General features: G+C 38.1%; 1 protein-coding gene across 7 annotated transcripts in view; it reads right to left on the bottom strand.

The window, feature by feature from the left end:
• Positions 1 to 17,383, bottom strand: part of DIAPH2 (diaphanous related formin 2) — an 816,328-nt gene that overhangs the window by 747,286 nt on the left and 51,659 nt on the right. For 5 of the 7 annotated variants that reach the window (XM_070605389.1, XM_070605392.1, XM_070605390.1 and 2 more), the window contains exons 2-3: positions 14,640 to 14,672; positions 11,676 to 11,852 (exon numbers count right to left, since the gene is read on the bottom strand). In XM_070605389.1, coding sequence (XP_070461490.1) covers positions 11,676 to 11,852; positions 14,640 to 14,672 — 210 coding nt within the window. The remainder of the gene's footprint in view (positions 1 to 11,675; positions 11,853 to 14,639; positions 14,673 to 17,383) is intronic. The other 2 variants (XM_070605395.1, XM_070605396.1) reach the window with 1 other exon arrangement.

Here is a 17,383-nt window from a genome sequence, read left to right as displayed (position 1 = left end):
CAAGGGAAGAAGAAAATGTTACACTCTTATACCTCCCTACTCATAAGTCTGAGCCTTGTATCAATCACTATACTGTATGGTAAAAATAACAAAAATCTAAAGCTAATAAGAAGCTGATCCCACAAGATTAAAAATTATTAAAGTAACTATTTGAAACAGGGATATGCATCAATTATCAGTGATGACTCTCACTTTATGTGCACATTGTACCTTAAAATATTAGCTAATGATGGCATAAAGCCACCTCAGATTAACAGGCCATTTAAAATCCAAGCATCCAGAGCGTGAAGTGAGCTTTTCCAGTTTTCTCAGCAATAACTAAAATCATGTGATACTCAATACAGCACCATAGTGAAATTTTGTAAACCTAATGACACATGTTTGGAAGCCTCTTTTGAATTTTTTCCTTCTTTGATAGTGAAACACAAAAGGTTCTGGGACACTGGGGAAACGCTTGGTAGAAGAAGCTAAAACAGTACATGCAAAACAACACGGCAGCAAACTAAAACACAGTCCTCTGTCAGCAAATACTGTCAGAAGACACATAGAAATCAGTGCGGAAAATTTTCTAACACAAGTATTAGAAAAATTACTCAGTGTGGGACGTTTATCATACAGCCGATTGAAAATATAGCTGGTTTTTAAAAATAATTCAGGGTATATTATTTGCTAGATTGCTTCAATAATGAAATAGAGAAACTACTTTTCTTTGTGTTACTAATGGAACAACCTAAAAGAGACAACATATTACCAAAATAAATGATTTACTTAATAAAAAGATGTTTTATGAAAAAACCATAAGTGAGAAGGATTTCTGAGTAAGGTTATTACATATGTCAAATTCAAGCCACTGCAAGAAAGTTGAAACTAAAGGACACGGAGTCAAGACTGTAGCTCTTTTTTTAAATAAAAGCAAGCTGTTTCAAATAGAGTAAAATATTTACAATACTTTGAAACGAGGTAGGAAGTGAGCGAGAAACATCGTGCCTTAGAGACATATCTCTGGTTATCTCAAGATTTTAAATATCTCAAGTATTTAAAAACTGCTGAAATTTAGCATGACTTAGGCATTTTTCATTCACAAAAAGACAAGTAATCCCTTGAAGGTCGAACAATTAGTAAGAAAGTAACTATTCAAATGAACTTCACTGGAAAAGACGCACACACTTTGGCAGACCCAACTTCCGGGTCAGTCCCTTTCATCCTTTGCGTGACTCACCTCTTCCTCCTCCTTCCTGGCATTGGATGCAACGTCTGGAGCGGACATGAGCAGACAAAGAGGGGAATGAGGGTCTACACATTAAGAATGTGGAAGGAAAAACGCAAGAGCCCATGTCCCCGAGGGTATCCGTTGAGGCCCATTTTTTAAAGCCCATTTTGAATCCATTTATTTAAAAATATAAAAAGGCAACACTCTAAGATTAATTGCAAGAACAACTGACTGTCATCAAGGAAGACGGAAATTTCCTAGCCATGGTTCAGCAGGGAACCTTGGCTTGATTCATGGATTGAACTGAGGAAAGTTAATACTATGATTTAGTGAGTGTTGCTAATGATGTTCTTGTTCCACTTGGACCTACGTATCTTTGTCAGATTTATGTTTCAACTATAACAGACATTAAACCAAATATCAAAATAAAATGAACTTGGAACTAAACCTTCTAATTACTGTCTTTTTTTAAGCAAGACATAAAAAGTAATGTCACATTGACACTGCTCTCACTAAAAAGTTATTAATCATGACAGCAAAGGCTTTTGTACCATTAATAAATAAAATAAACTCATTTTAAATCATTTGAAAATCTTGTTCATTCCATGTTTTTCTCATTCTTTACTTTCTATGTCTGCATTTTATAATATGCATAGTATTAGTACATACATATATGTATATAATTTTTAAATAAAACACATTGGTGTTACTTGCTCAAATCCATATATTTCTTTTCCAACAGGGTAGGGAATCAAAAAGTTTGGGGACTACTACACTGGTTCAGAGGTAGGCAAACTTTTTCTGTAAAGGGCCAGAGAGTATATGTTTTAGGTTCAGTGGGTCACAGGATCTTTGTCACAACTATCCAACTATTCTGCATTTGTAGCACAAAGGGAGCCATCTACAATACATAAACAAATGGCCACGGCTGCCATCCGTTTGTTGAATGGCTGCGTTCAACGAAAACTTTATTTATGCACACTGAACTTCATATAATGTTCATGTGCCCTGAAACCTTCTTCCGATTTTTTTTTCAATGATTTAAAACTATAAAAACTATTCTTACCTGCGAGCCGTACAAACTGAAATCCTAGAGGCAGGGATAGTGTCTTTGTCATGGCTACGTTCCCTGCACCTAACAAACTAGCTGGCGTTCAGCAGAGAGCCGTCAAAGAAACTTCTCCATGACGCAGAAATTTGCCTTTGCTTTTTCTTTCTCACAATTACACCTTGTGGTCTGCTCTATCGCCCCTATCACAACATAAGTTCCTTGACGGCAGGGATTTTCCTTGAGCTGTTCTCTGCTCTCTCTCCTCAGAGCTTAGAACAGTACCTGGCAGATAGAAGGCACTGGACCCTGATGAAATAAATCATTCAAACCTTGAGAATACTTTAATACCAAAAAGCAAAGACTGAAAATTCAGAAGTGACCCTGGGTTTCGTTGTCTATTCAGCTCTTCTGTTTGCTGCCTGAGCCTCTGCACTGGGTTGAGTACCCACAGTGGCCCATTCATAGCTGTCCTACCACCATGGAAATCACCTGGTTACTTGTTTGTCCCCCTGACTAAACCCTGAGTTCTATGGGGTCAAGGGAGGTAACGCATTCATCTCCGTACCTATCAATGCACCTTTGCATATATGGATAAATGGTTGTGGAAATGCATTCATGGCAATAAACACTAGTGGAAGCTTTCAAACAGAAAAAATATCTTAGAAAACATTTTTATGTACAAACCAAGAAAAGAGACAGTGAATTGCGAAGTTTTCCAGCTACAATCAGAGAAAATTTGCAAACCTAGTTCCTTTAATTCCTCTTCCTGAGCCTCCTATGCTACAACCACCTCACTTGTGAACCTTTGGTGAGAATTATATTTGGTACGGAAATTAGAAAGTGACCCATTAGTCACCTTTTAGACCTGTTTAATGGGGAAGTTTTGCTCCCCCTTTATAAGTTTTTCTTAGGAGTCTGTGTAAGAAAATAAATTACATTGACTAGAAATGATGCTAGTGTTCTCTCAGTGTAATGATATGGAGTAAGGATACTGGAAATGTAAATGTAACGAATGGAAATTACGTTATCTAGACAATTTCTAAGGATCTAGTCATTGCTGAAAACTACTTCCATGGGTTATTGTCGATTATAGGACCTAGTTTACCTATAATTTATTTTATGGTAATTTAACCATTAATTAAAATTACTTATGCTGACAGTACTGAAAGGTTCTCAGCCAAGCTAAGCAACTCCTTTCTAAAAGACTGGTGTCGGATGGGAAAGAAACCCATGGCAGCAGTCAGGGGACAACAAGCACACTTGGGTTAAAGTACAACCCCTAGGGTTCAAAGTCAACTATTCTCTCTAGGCTGATACACAGCAAAAGTGAGAGAACAAAAATTAAAAGCTTTGGGATCATTTATGAGAGTTCTAGCAGATGGCATATGGGACAGATAATTTAGTATTTATTGCATATAACTATACTACCATTAAACCATGACAAAAATGCAAAGTATATTAATATAAATTGCAGAATAGAAACAAAGTGTAAAACATCACATTTGCATGTAGAATCACATATTAAACACTGCCTTTAATAAATGACGTTGAAATAAATTAACCATAAAGCATCACTAGCCTCATCTTTTGCATACGACAAAACTATTTAATTACCTGTATTAGAGCACAGTCCTTACTGACATAGCCATAAAAATCCAACGTCACCAATGTCAGCTGGACCTCCATCAATAGGTCCTTGTGCTAGCTAGTAGAAATCAAATTCCAACTTGAATTTCCAAAAAGTCACTATGTTCACTTTTTTTTTAAGCTTAAAATGGAAATCCCCACTTCCCCCATTCCCTAAAAGAAAACAACCGCACACAAAAGAGCAAGAAAATTCAAAAGGAAATGTAAATGTCCAGACACACTTCTCTCCTAGCTCTAATCGCATTAAATCAGCTTGGGTACAAACAAGTTGTCACTATTAACCATCCAATAGTCCTTACACAGTCGCCTCAATGTACAAAACCCAGCTATTCTCAGTAAGTTCAAAGGCTATGAAACTTAAAATGTTGAATAGATATTCAATTACAGCATTAATAATTTCCTTATGTTTAAAGTGGAAAGGAGGAGATATTTCACCAATCCTAATTAGAAGCATACGAAATGCCGCTGATTAGCATGAGAAAGGTTATAAATATGAACCTCATTCAAATGTGAATTTGGGGTTAAAGATGATGTGTAATACTCTATAATTCAGTCATCTTTTAAAATTACCAAAAACAGGGGCCGGCCCTGTGGCCAAGTGGTTAAGTTTGCACGCTCCGCTTCAGTGGCCCAGGGTTTCACCGGTTCGGATCCTGGGCGCGGACATGGCACCACTCGTCAGGCCATGTTGAGGCAGTGTCCCACATGCCACAACCAGAAGGACCTACAACTAGAATGTACAACTACGTACTGGGGGGATTTGGGGAGTAAAAGCAGAAAAAAAAAAAAAGACTGGCAACAGTTGTTAGCTCAGGTGCCAATCTTTAAAATTACCAAAAACAAAAACATGGAAAGAGTATTGTTGTTTTGGTCCTACTACCCTTACCTGCTTGTGGAAGGTTTGAAAACATGACTCTGGGCAGAGAAGGGGAACAGGGATCTGCAAGAGCAAGTATCATTTACCCCACGCAGGTAATTTGGGCCTCTAAATTTGTCAGTAATAGGCATTGATACCATTACTCACAAGATCTGGCTATAATTGTTTCACTGAGTAGCCACAGTATGAAAACTGACATACCAATGCAGAGAATAGATGTCAGAGCTAATGGAATGTCAGTAATCTACTAACACAGTAGGTAAAGGAAAACTTAACCACTCAGATCTTTCAGCTAACTGGACTTGTTCCAGGATTTTACTTAGCTATAAAAGAGTCAAGTGATTTTTATTTTTTTCCTTTTTTATTTTCTTTTTTTTTTTTTTTTTGGTGAGGAAGATTGGCCCTGAGCTAACATCTGTTGGCAATCTTCCTCTTTTTGCTTGAGGAAGATTGTTGCTGGGCTAATATCTGTGCCAATCTGTACATGGGACACCGCCACAGCACGGCTTGATGATTGGCATGTAGGTCCGTGCCCAGGATCCGAACCTGCAAACCCCGGGCTGCTGAAGTGGAGCACACAAACATAACCACTGCGCCACTGGGCAGGCCCCCTCAAGTGATTTTTAAAATGAGCTATTAGCAATTAAATAAGAGTTATAGCAATCAAATCAAAGAGTTAATACTTTAAAAAAACATGTCCTGCAGTATTTTCAGATTTAACCCAATATCCCCTGTAATCTACATCTAGAAAGCTGTAAAATGAGAACTGCTGGTGATAGATATGATCCTCAGGCACAACGAGAATTTCAATTATCAGAGTAAGAAAGGGTTATATTTGAATATCGCCTTTCATTATTTAAGCTTTTCGCCAAAAGTTTCACCAAAATATATTACCCAGAAATTCCAAATAATAAATGGTATTAGCAATTTTAAGGTAATTTATTTCTTGTCAAGCATCTCATACACTATTACTGTGTATAATGTTCTATTTTACACAATTATTTAAAACGTTTTACACCCCAGGGTATGTTATCCCAAAACACATATATAGTGTTTAGGCCAAATGGTCTAAACATTTGTAGTCCTCTAAAGTCTACAAAAGCCGATCAACAGGAATAGCACGATCAAAGGTGAGAATCAAGAGAAACAAGATTGTCATAATAGCCATCAAGTAGGACAAGGACCTCTATTACATTTATTTGTACAAGGAAGGACACTCACAAAGAGTGAAATAAAAAAGCAAAATTTTGTATCTGGAAATCTACTTCTGTGTGTCAGAAACAGAACAATTTAAGTGTCTTCTCCCAATCAACTTTGATAATGGCATTTTAACAGTTTTCCATTATTATATTGTCGGCCTCTTTCTTTTCAACTGATGCTCTGTAAAAAGTGATTACAGAAAACTTTCATCAGCAGGAAATAATCCATCCCAGGAGGGCTTCACCTACAAGCCAATGTACCTCTGAGTTGTCCTCTCTACCAAGTATGTGTGCAAGGAAAATGTATTAATTTTATATTTAGCTTGAATGAAACATTATTCAAGATAGACGTTACTAAAAGACCAATTTTTTAGACTTTTATGTACCTAAATTTAAGTTCCAGCTCAGTCACTTACTCACTTAGGCAAGTTACAGAACTAATTTATTTAGCCTCTCTAAGCCTCAACTGCCTGAAAATGGAGTATAACCCTGTTGCCTACTTTGCAGAGCTGTCAAAAGGATCAACTCAAACACTACATGCCAACTGTTTAGTTACATGCCTGGCCCATAAGCGCACAGTAAATGAAAGCTCTGATCATTCATAAAATAACTTCTTCACTGTAAATTGGTTACAGTCAAACTAAAACTAATATAGAAAATACATAATGCTCAAAGTACAAATGGATTTCTCTCAAAGAAAAGACACAATCCTTAAAAAGTTTTTTATTGATCTTTTGGTTGTTACTTTTAATCAAATCACATTTCTTTGATTTCTAATTCCAAAATTCTCATGGAAGGAAAAATTCCCATTAGGGAAAATGTGGCACCAGGTTGTACCTTTCTTTAAATCACATTTATGAATCCAATAAGCAAATCTTTTTAAAAACCTAACACATTTAAAGAGGAACGTAGTAATTTTCTCGTGAGACATTAAAATTAATATACAAACCATAAAATAGAAATGTACAAAGTTTGAAAAACTTGTAAATGCTGTACCCAAACTGAAAAAATTGAAAACTTCCAGGAGTTATTTTTGCTCACGGCTACAATCACATAAAGGCACGTGTGTGACCGAAGCAGAGTGAGCAAGGTGGGAGAGCAGTAGAAGAAGATATCAGAGAGGTAAGGTAGGGGTCAGATCATATAGGGCCTTGAGGTTATTATATTAGTATACTGGCTTTTTTTACACTGAATGAAATGAGGAGTCGTGGTAGAGATTTGAGAAGCCAAGTGACGTGACATTATTCAGGGTTTAAATGGATCATGTCTCTGTGTTGAGAATATACCATAGAGGGTCACGGGTGGAAGCAAGGAGACCAATTAAGAGCTGTGGTAGTCCTACTAGTCCTACCACTCTTGTGGCACTCCAGGTTAGGCTTCAACCAGCGTGAGACCAGTGAAGGCGATAAGAAATGATTAGATGTTGCAAGTCTACACTGAAGGGAGAACTAATGGGATTTCCTAATGAATTAAATCTGGAATCTGAGAAAGAGAGAGCGGCCAAAGAAAAATCTAAGGTTTCTGGCCTGAGTGACTCAATGGACAAGGAAGACACTGGGAGGAGCAGGTCTGGAGGGACATCAGCAGTTCCATTTTGGATATGTTACTTTCGAGAAGTCTGTTGAACATCCATGGAGAGATGCTAATTATGAAGTTTGATATATGAGTGTGGAATTCAGACTGGAGGACCAAGCTGGAGGTGAATCTGAGAATTGTGTGCAAATGGAATTTAAAGCCATATTCCTGGTTGCAATCACCAAAGAACATAGCGCAGATAGAGAAGGGAAGATGTTCGAGGACTGATCCCTGGGTCTCTCCAACATTTAGAGGTGGAGGATATAAAAAGGAATCAGCAAATAAGACTGAAAAGAAGCAGCCAAAGATGTAGAGGGGGATGAATGTTGGCGGGAGGGAAGCATTTCAAGTTGGAGAGAATGATCAACAGCATCAAATGCTGATAGGTCAATTAAGATGAGAACTGAGGGGCCGCCCCGGGCCGAGCGGTTGAGTGGTTAAGTTTGCGCGCTCTACTTTGGCGGCCCAGGGTTGAGCCAGTTAGGATCCCGGGTGCGGACACGGCACCGCTCATCAGGTCATGCTGAGGCTGCGTCCCACATAGCACAACCAGAAGGACTTACAGCTAGAATGTACAACTATGTACTGGGGGGCTTTGGGGAGAAGAAGAAGAAGGAGAAAAAAAAGAAGAAGAAGATTGGCAATAGACGTTAGCTCAGGTGCCAATCTTTAAAAGAAAAAAAGAGAACTGAGAATTGACCCTGGGATTCAGCTGCATGAAGATCTTTGGTGACACTGATGAGAACAGTTTTGATGGAATGGTGGGATGGAAGCCTGGCTGGAGGGAGTTCAGGAGAGAAAATGAAAGGACAGAAATTGGAAGCAGTGAATATAAACAAATTATTGGGAGGTGTTTTGCTTCAAAGGAGAGTAAAAATAGAGCAGTAGCTGGCAAGGAAGATAAGGTCAAGAAAAGGTTTTATAAAACGAGACAGGATGTTTGTAGGCTGCTGGGAATGGAAGATGAGAGGAGAAAATTATGAGAGCAATCTCCTTGAGTAGGTGAAAAGGAATGGAATCTTGTACACACATGGAAAGATGGTAACATGGAAAGCTCACCTACGGTGACAGGGAGCAAGACAAGCTCTGTGAGTGCCGATACTACAAGTTAGGGTGATAGGGAGAGGGAGTCTGCAGAAGCTCTCTTTTGACTGCTTCCATTTACCCAGTGAATTAAGCGGCAAGGTCAGCAGCAGAGAATAAAGTTGGGGAAGAGTTCCGAGGCCTGAGCAGCAAAGCAAAGGTGTGAAATAGTCATCTCGGAGCACAGTTGAGGCAATGGAGTAGGGACATATAAAATGGTTGTCTGAAAACGGAAGGGCCCACTTGGAGCTTTGGAAGAGGAACTGTCTCAGAATCATTAACAGTACAGTACTGGATTAGAATAGGCAAAACCTGGAACAGAAGGAAGACCAGTTAGGAGGCTATTTTAGCAGTCCTCAAGAGCAGCTGGAGGACAACTGGGAAACAGATTTAAGAGTCATTGTGAAAGCAGAACCATTTGCCAGGCAACTAGAAGTGACTGAGGAAACGAATGAAGTGAAAGACGGCGTGTAAGTGTTGAGCTTAAGCGAATGCCCCTGAATGGCAATGCCCCTGATGAACTCAAAGAACCCAGTTCACGGGGCCGCCCCGTGGCCGAGTGGTTAACTTCGCACTCTCCACTTTGGCGCCCCCGGGGTTTCGCCGGTTCGGATCCTGGGTGTGGACCTAGCACCACTCATCAGGCCACGCTGAGGCGGCATCCCACATAGCACAACCAGAAAGACCTACAACTAGAATATACAACTATGTACTGGGGGGCTTCAGGGAGGAGAAGAAGAAAAAGAAGGAGATTGGCAACAGATGTTAGCTCAGGTGCTAATCTTTAAAAAAAAAAGTGAGATGTGTCTATAAAAAAAAGAACCAGTTCAAGATTGCAAAAATTAGTAAGCAGTTGGGCAGCAGATTAAAGCAGTAAGTTAAATTTGAGTGAAGAGAAGAAAGAAGGTTTTAAAAGATTAAAAGTGTTAACAGTGTCAAAGCATGTTTCTGTTTCTGTGTTGTTATCATCATTGTTCTGGGTGATTAAGACAACCAAGTGGTAAACTGAGGAGGATGGGAAAAATTGGTAAGAAAGAACAGAGCTTTATTTGATAAAGGAAAGGGATGCAAGAAACCTTTATAAAATTGTTTATACAGAAAGCTTATACGCTAGGCACTGTTCTAGGAACATCATCTCCTTTAATCCTAAAAATAACCATGAGTAGATGCTCTTTTATCTTTGTTACAGTGAAGGAAGACAAAGTTTAGAGAGGTTATGTAACCTTCACAAGGTAAGGTGATTAATGGCATGGCCAGAACTCAAACCCAAGTCTGAATGCCCCAAAGTCCAAGTTCTCGACCACTACACAAGCCGCGCTCTGTAAAATTAAGGGCCTGGGAGAGGTAATATAGTTTGTTTAGCTTCCCAGGAGAATTTCAGAGCTAAAGATCTTACAGATGGAATTATTCTAAAGAATGACACCGTCCAAGGTGTAGTCAAGCCTATAACTAGCTAAATATATAAATGCAGAGGTCACAGTTTAGGAAATCAAGGAACTCAGAGCAAAAATGCATTGGAGGGGTGATCCACATCATAGCTGAAATCACCAAAATGCATAGTAGGGGAAAAGCTAAAAGGAGAGCCAGATGCTATCATCGTGAAGGAAGGTCGGCCAGTAAGAGACTTCACAAGAGAAAGTAGTGCTGAAAGATGGTTCAAAGAAGATGGCATGGAAGAAACAGCAGAAAAAAGGGTGTCCCACAGAACTAGGAGGAAGGGCTTGAAGCGGGTGGGAATGTCAGGATTTGTGTCAGGGGAAAAGGCAGATGCCAGCTGTGCCTAGACAGAATAGTCAAGGAAAAGTTTAAAGATAAAGGGAATTTTCATTCATTCAGCAACTTTCAATGCATATTTATTGAAGGCCTACTAACTCTTCCAGGCACAGGAGGAAAATAGTGGGGGTGGGGAATGGGGGGGTGATATGGGCAGATTATAAGTGGGGTGGGTTCCATCATGGGCAGAGCAGAAGGGTCTAGATTTTCGGTGATTCTTAACCTTTTATTTTGGTGTGGGTGAGGGGACCTTTGAAACACCTGTGGACCCTAACTCTAGATAAATAGATATCCACAAAAAAACTGTACACTGATAAGTGGGATAGAATTATAAATGAATGAATCATGAATCAGCATCTCTAGTTCTTCTCTGGTCAAGCAAGCCAAAGGAATATGGCCCAATGTCTCATCTCTCCCCTCTCCTACCATAAACTACTGGATACTGAAAATACTGTATTTATTATCTAAGACATCATCGAGACCACAAGCTGTAAAATATAAGAAACATGCTAGAAAACGTAGGTTGTATGACTGTTGCTCATAGAACAAACTTGGAGGAATGAATTTCTCTGTCCCCTCTGCTGTTTTCTGACCCTCTACCCTCCCAACTCTATTTCAAATGCCCAACAGGACACCTTGTGCTGTTTTCAGCAAAGCGGACTTAGGTCTGTTTTGCTTTATAGAAACAGGAACACAAATTAGTTGATTGAAAAATTGACTCAATGGGCCAGAGACCACTAATATTAGAGAACAAAAAGAAATAAGATAGCCCCTGCTTTTAGGAGCTCATAGTGGAAAAGACAGACAGGTAAGGATGTTTTAGCTCAAAACACAGATACTTTTGAGAATAGTTCTGTTCTATCAACAAGTTTCTGGTCTCTTCTTTACGTGATATAAACACAGTTCATACAAACACACTTACTTAAAATCCAGTGCTATTCTGGGCACTTGCATTTTAAAATTACAACAGGGGCTGGCCCGGTGGTGCAGCAGTTAAGTGCACATGTTCCACTTCGGCGGCCCGGGGTTCACCAGTTCAGATCCCGGATGCAGACATGGCACCACTTGGCAAGCCATGCTGTGGCAGGTGTCCCACATATAAAGTAGAGGAAGATGGGCATAGATGCTAGCTCAGCACCAGTCTTCCTCAGGAAAAAAAAAAAAAAAAAAAAGGAGGCTTGGCAGCAGATGTTAGCTCAGGGCTAATCTTCCTCAAAAAAAAAAAAAACAGAATACAACAAAATTGGGAGTCTAACTTACCATCATTTTTTCAAAAAGATCCAGTACTTCCTTTTCTGACAAATTCAAAGATCGTTCATCGTATAATGGCTGAGCTGCTGGAAACTCACTCATTGCAACTTGAGAATCGATGGGATGTTGAATAAGAAGTTTTTCTTTTTTGACAGTAGATTTTCTAAAACTTGTAATTCGGTCACGCTGCAAAGAGAACAAAATAAGAAGCCCTAAGAAATAGATCAAGAATCACAGATATGAAGAACTGCGACATCAAAGTGGCACTTAGCATAATATATATATCATTATTGTCTTTTGACAAAATGTTATTTTAAGCAGCAAGCTCCAGTTAAAGATTGTACTATTTTGAAACCTTGAGGCAGCCCTTCAGCCTCAGAAGTCTAGGGGGTGAAAAGCATTCCTCAAAAGTAAAACGTAGTCCCTTGTCATTTCTGTTTTGCACAGTAAATAGGTGAAAAATTCCTGCATCGAAGTCATGTGGTTGTTGGAGGGAGAAGGTATGTTTGGTGGCAACTGTCGAACTATGAGAAAAAGAGAAAGAAAATAAAAAGAGCTTCCAGGGGCGGCCCGGTGGCACAGCAGTTAAGTGCACACGTTCTGCCTTGGCAGCCTGGGGTTCACTGGTTCAGATCCCAGGTGCGGATATGGCACCGCTTGGCAAGCCATGCTGTGGTAGGCGTCCCACATATAAAGTAGAGGAAGATGGGTACAGATGTTCGCTGAGGGCCAGTCTTCCTCAGCAAAAAAAAAAAAAAAAAAAAAAAAGAGGATAAGCAGATGTTAGCTCACGGCTAATCTTCCTCAAAAAAAAAGAGCTTCCGATATCCCATTCTAAGGGGAAATTATAGTAATGTTTCTCTTCTTCAAAGTGTCAAAAATTGTGACAAGTGTCTATGAATACTTTGTCAGTGTAGCATTAGAGTATAATGGTTAAGAGCAGAGACTCTGGAGCCAGGCTACCTGGGTTTGCATCTGCCATTCACTAGCTGAGTAACTGTGTACAAATCCTTGGTCTCTCTATGACTGTTTCCTCATCTTAAAATAGAGATAATGAGTTAATGTATGTTAAATAAGTAAAGAATGTTATTACCAACCCCACAGGATTATGGTGAGATTTAAATAAGTTGATACGTTTAGTGCACTCAGCTACTCTTTATTATTACTATTGTTGTTACTACAACTATCATTATTATTTCCCCCACCTTTCTCTTCCCTAAAAAGTGGGACCATTAAGGAAGCAAAATAAAATTAAAAACATCACCTTTTCCATTTACTGAAAATATAACAAACAGAAATATCTTATTCCTACATCTACTATGATGCAGAACTTGCTGGTTTATGGATATTGACTCTGAATCATGGATTCCATGTACAATCTCTAATAATTAGCTTGCTATTTTGCATAAAGTGAGTTAACCACTCCAGTTTCATGGAAACAGGCATCCTGTTTTAAACCACAAAACATCAGACATCCAAAATTAGTAATGATCATAAAACTGAATGCAACTCAGTTTTATTCTGCATTCTGTTAGGAAGCACATGCATACCGTCCGGTCATGTTAAACAAGCAGATGTGTTAGAAATGAGGACAGTGCATCCTCACTGCCACGTTACTCAGGCCTCATAATCACTTCAACAATACAAAAAGCATCACAGAAGTTATTACCACAGCTTATGTAACATTCCCTTGACCCCCACTGAGAAAACATACTTTTTGTTTTGCTTCAAAGAACACTTTTTTTTTATCAAAAGGTGTACTTTGAAAGAAACATGATCAGTTTTAAGCAGCTTATTTAGGATTACAAAAATGATTTTAGTACGTGGTTGCTTACAAAGAGATTATATAAATCATATATTTTAGAGCTGGGAAGAAACTTGAAAAATCATCTAGACCAACTCTCTTATTTTACAGAAAAAATGACTAGCTAAATTCATGAGTCCCTGGTTCATACCCGTGTTCACATTAAGATTCATTTCTTTGAATCATCTTGAACTATATTTTTAAATTTTCTTTTTAACTCTTTGAGGAAAATTAACTTGCTTTAGATATGTAGTATATCTTCAAACAACTCGAAAAAAAAAATTAAGCAATCCCAAATAAGCTGAATACATACCCAACAGTCAAATTTCACTAAAAGATTTGATGGACATAAAAGCATTTAAATATGCAATCAACTATCAAATCAACCTATCTCTGTTCTCTTCCCTTCATATCACTTAATATTTACTTCCGCAGTGCCGGCTTTTTTACTGAGCAGCATTATTTACATAAAGATTTGATCTTCCACTATGCCCTTCATTTCTATCTAGAAAATTGGCTTTCGCTTTCAGCTATATCTTGATAAGAAAATGAAGTTAAGCCACATACTGTCACTTCTTTAAATCACTAACAATATTTTACATTATTTGTAGATAGGTAATTTCACAAAGAAAAAAGTGACACTGCTTAAAATACCATTTCTTAAAGGTTTAGCTATAAAAGGGCATATTTAAATTTTAAGCCCATAACTTTTAACAAGTTTTACTATGCTAGACTCAGCTCAAAAATATTGAAGGATTTTGAATTTAATAGTACATATCTGACTAACATAATGAACTTAACTTCCTTTCTATTTTAAAATAATTTCCTGTAGTATTAATGCTAACCTTTAAAATATTCATAGTCAATTTACTTGGCTATCAGAAAAGGAAACATCTGTTTTCCAGTGAGATTTACATAGAGACAAAAAAAGTCTGGTTAAGGTATATATCAGGATGATATATCAAAATTTTGATGAGTTCTTATACAATTGTTTATGTGAATATTCCAAAAAAGAAAAGTCATTCTATTGACAGTTCTTCCATTCTCCTGTACTTTGTAAACACGCAGACATTTTATGTCTTGCATATATCAATGCCTTAATGTCCATCACTTTAATGAAAAAGCAACATGCATAATAATGCAATCCCATGCTACTAAGACCACCTTACCACATCATCTGCCAAAGTTTTTATTTGAATGTTCTATTAAAACCAAAAGGAAAAAAGAAAAGAAATACCTGTCAGATAAGAGAAATTCATAGATCAAACAAGAAAATAATAATTGAAGGATTCTCATTTTTTATTTTATCAACCAGTTAAAAAGAATTAGAAAGTTTAAATATAGAAATAAGCACTTCTTTACAAAATGAAAAAAACAACTTTTTAAGGATTAAAAATGAAGGTTTGGTGGGGGGTGTCTATTTGCTTTAGAAGATGATTCCCAAGGTCCCAAAGTCAGATTTGGATCAGACATCACTACACAGTGCTCCAACACGAGCAAAGACACAGTGAAGTCCAACGCCCGTTCAAGTTTTTTCAAAATTTTAGAATGAATAAATCATGTTTTTAAGATACACAGATTTAGAAAAACACGAACAAGAGGAAAAATGTCACGTCAGTTACATCTGATTGATATTTAAAGGACACCTTTATAAATATTCTAGATAAAATTGAACTCATGATTCTGTTAACATATGCCCCTTTCTCAAAAACATCAACACTTTTTTTTCACATGTGGTTTTCTACGTCTAATGCTGAGACTCATTGGCAAGGGTGTATTCTAGTTAAAATGCAGTGGTTAATAAAAACTACCACGTAACAAATATGGGCACCGCTATTTGAAGAATTAAGAGTACAGCAATACTAAAGCAATAAAGCAGTACTAAAGTAAAGGAAGCAAAGTCATATCTAATAATTTAGTAATCCTCCATGATTCAGATGATACTTTAGGATCTTACAAGAACATACCATCAGCACAAAGGGCAGTTATTATTATATTATAAATATGTCGAAGTACGAATTAAGACACGTGATTAGGAAAGAACCAGATTTTTAAAAATCGCCCGTTAGGAATTGAAATTAACCCTCCAGCCACATCCTGTAAATTTATTTCTTACAACAGAAGCTGAATAACATGCATCAACTTGGTCATGCATGGTTACATCCTTTTTTACTAAGAAAAATATGGTCTTCTCACTGGCGAGGAGAATTCCATGAGCTTTAAAAAAGTGAGAATTATTTGGTCTCAGATCTCAGGAAATGATGTTCAAATACCACCAACGAAGTGCTGTTAAAGAGCCCCTCCCCTGGATGAGCTGGGACAGACACACTATTATATGTCTAGTTCTTTTTCTACTTTTAATCCATCAACTCCCTCAGGGATCTAGACTTCTACATCTTTGTACTACGTCTTCATCACATCCTGCTTACACAAACCCCAATCAATCTTTACTGCCTAGGAAAAAGAAAAGAAGGGGGATTATTTATATCAGAACTGAAGCCACTGCAAGAGAGATCAATTCACCCTAGGAGTATCTCTACCCGGGATTTGCTCTTTAATTTTCCCACTGGATGACAGAAAACTGTTTCATGCACAATGACAAGCTTCATGATTTCCTGTAAAGTGAAATCAGAGTGAGAAATGTCGGTCTCAATGTGCCTCAACTACCCTGCTACCATCTGGATAGGTACCTGTCCACCTGTGTGGTTACTAGACAGGTTACACAGTTCTTCAAGCAACTCCTGGTTATGTTTTCTTCCTATCCTTCAGGGTTATAACCTCAAGATTGGAAACACATCTATATCTTCAAAGCGAGAATGTCAATTAGGGGGAAATACAATTTGATTTAGTCAAAGTCTCTAAGTTAAGGTACACATATGTCTGGAATGCCTTAAATCTGTATCTCAATTGAATACATGTTGACAGTTTAATCGTGGGGGACAGAAACAAGAAGAAAAGGATTGCTAGCAATATTTCTACCTTGTCTTATGGCAAGAGACTTGAGTTCTCTTCCTCCACCCCAACTCTTTTTTTTTTTAAGTTAACATATTTTTTGTCCATATCAAATCACACAGTATGGAGTTAGAGACCACTAAAGTTAGATGGAATTTGAGATAATCTGGTCAAAACTTCTCATTTTACAAATGATGCAACCGAAGCTTGAGGAGGCTAACTGACCTGCCCAAGAACCACAGATCTGCTTATCACTAGATGCTAACTCTTAAGTCAACATACAGCCTTTTCAGTTGGTATAATCAAGCTGTAGGATATTAGGGTCGAATTACCAAATTGAAAGAGTTCGTGGTAATCTCAAATTCACGGATACCCCCAAGCCCCATCAGTTTCATTTTCCTCGGGCAACTGCCTTTTGCCATCATTACCCAGGAGGCCGAGATCCCAAAGAGCATTCCCCTGGCATTCATTCCTTCCCCAATGCATCGTACACGTCATCTACCGAACTCACTTTGAGCAATATACTCTGTGTTCTTTGACTGGCTAATTCATTAGTTATTCTCCATATACAAACTATATACAAATTTGCATTCTCCAGTCTTTCATAATTCTTAAATTTTACCTTCCTAATTATACCTTAATATTGCGACAGTTCTAAGAGTCAGACTTCTTTTCTCAACTTTCTTAGGTGGGTAGCAGGAGGGAAAAAATGGGTATACAATTAATAACCAAATGGAAACACTTCATGACACAAAGGGGGCAAAATGTCTCAGAGGGTCAGGACAGACTTTCAGAAAGGAGGGTACCATTTATGTTAATGGTACCATCTGCGTTCCATTTATCCAGTTTTAAGACTTCCGTTTCACCTTGGTCCCCTCCCTCTCTTTCATTCCCAACAGCCAAGCAGTTGTCCAGTTCCATGGCAATCTTTCTGCAGTTCTGTCTTCATTCTCACACACAA

Source organism: Equus przewalskii, chromosome X (genome assembly GCF_037783145.1).
Source record: "Equus przewalskii isolate Varuska chromosome X, EquPr2, whole genome shotgun sequence".
Classification (NCBI taxonomy): domain Eukaryota; kingdom Metazoa; phylum Chordata; class Mammalia; order Perissodactyla; family Equidae; genus Equus; species Equus przewalskii.
Note: the sequence above shows the minus strand (reverse complement) of the source record. Positions and strands in the feature narration are given on the sequence as shown.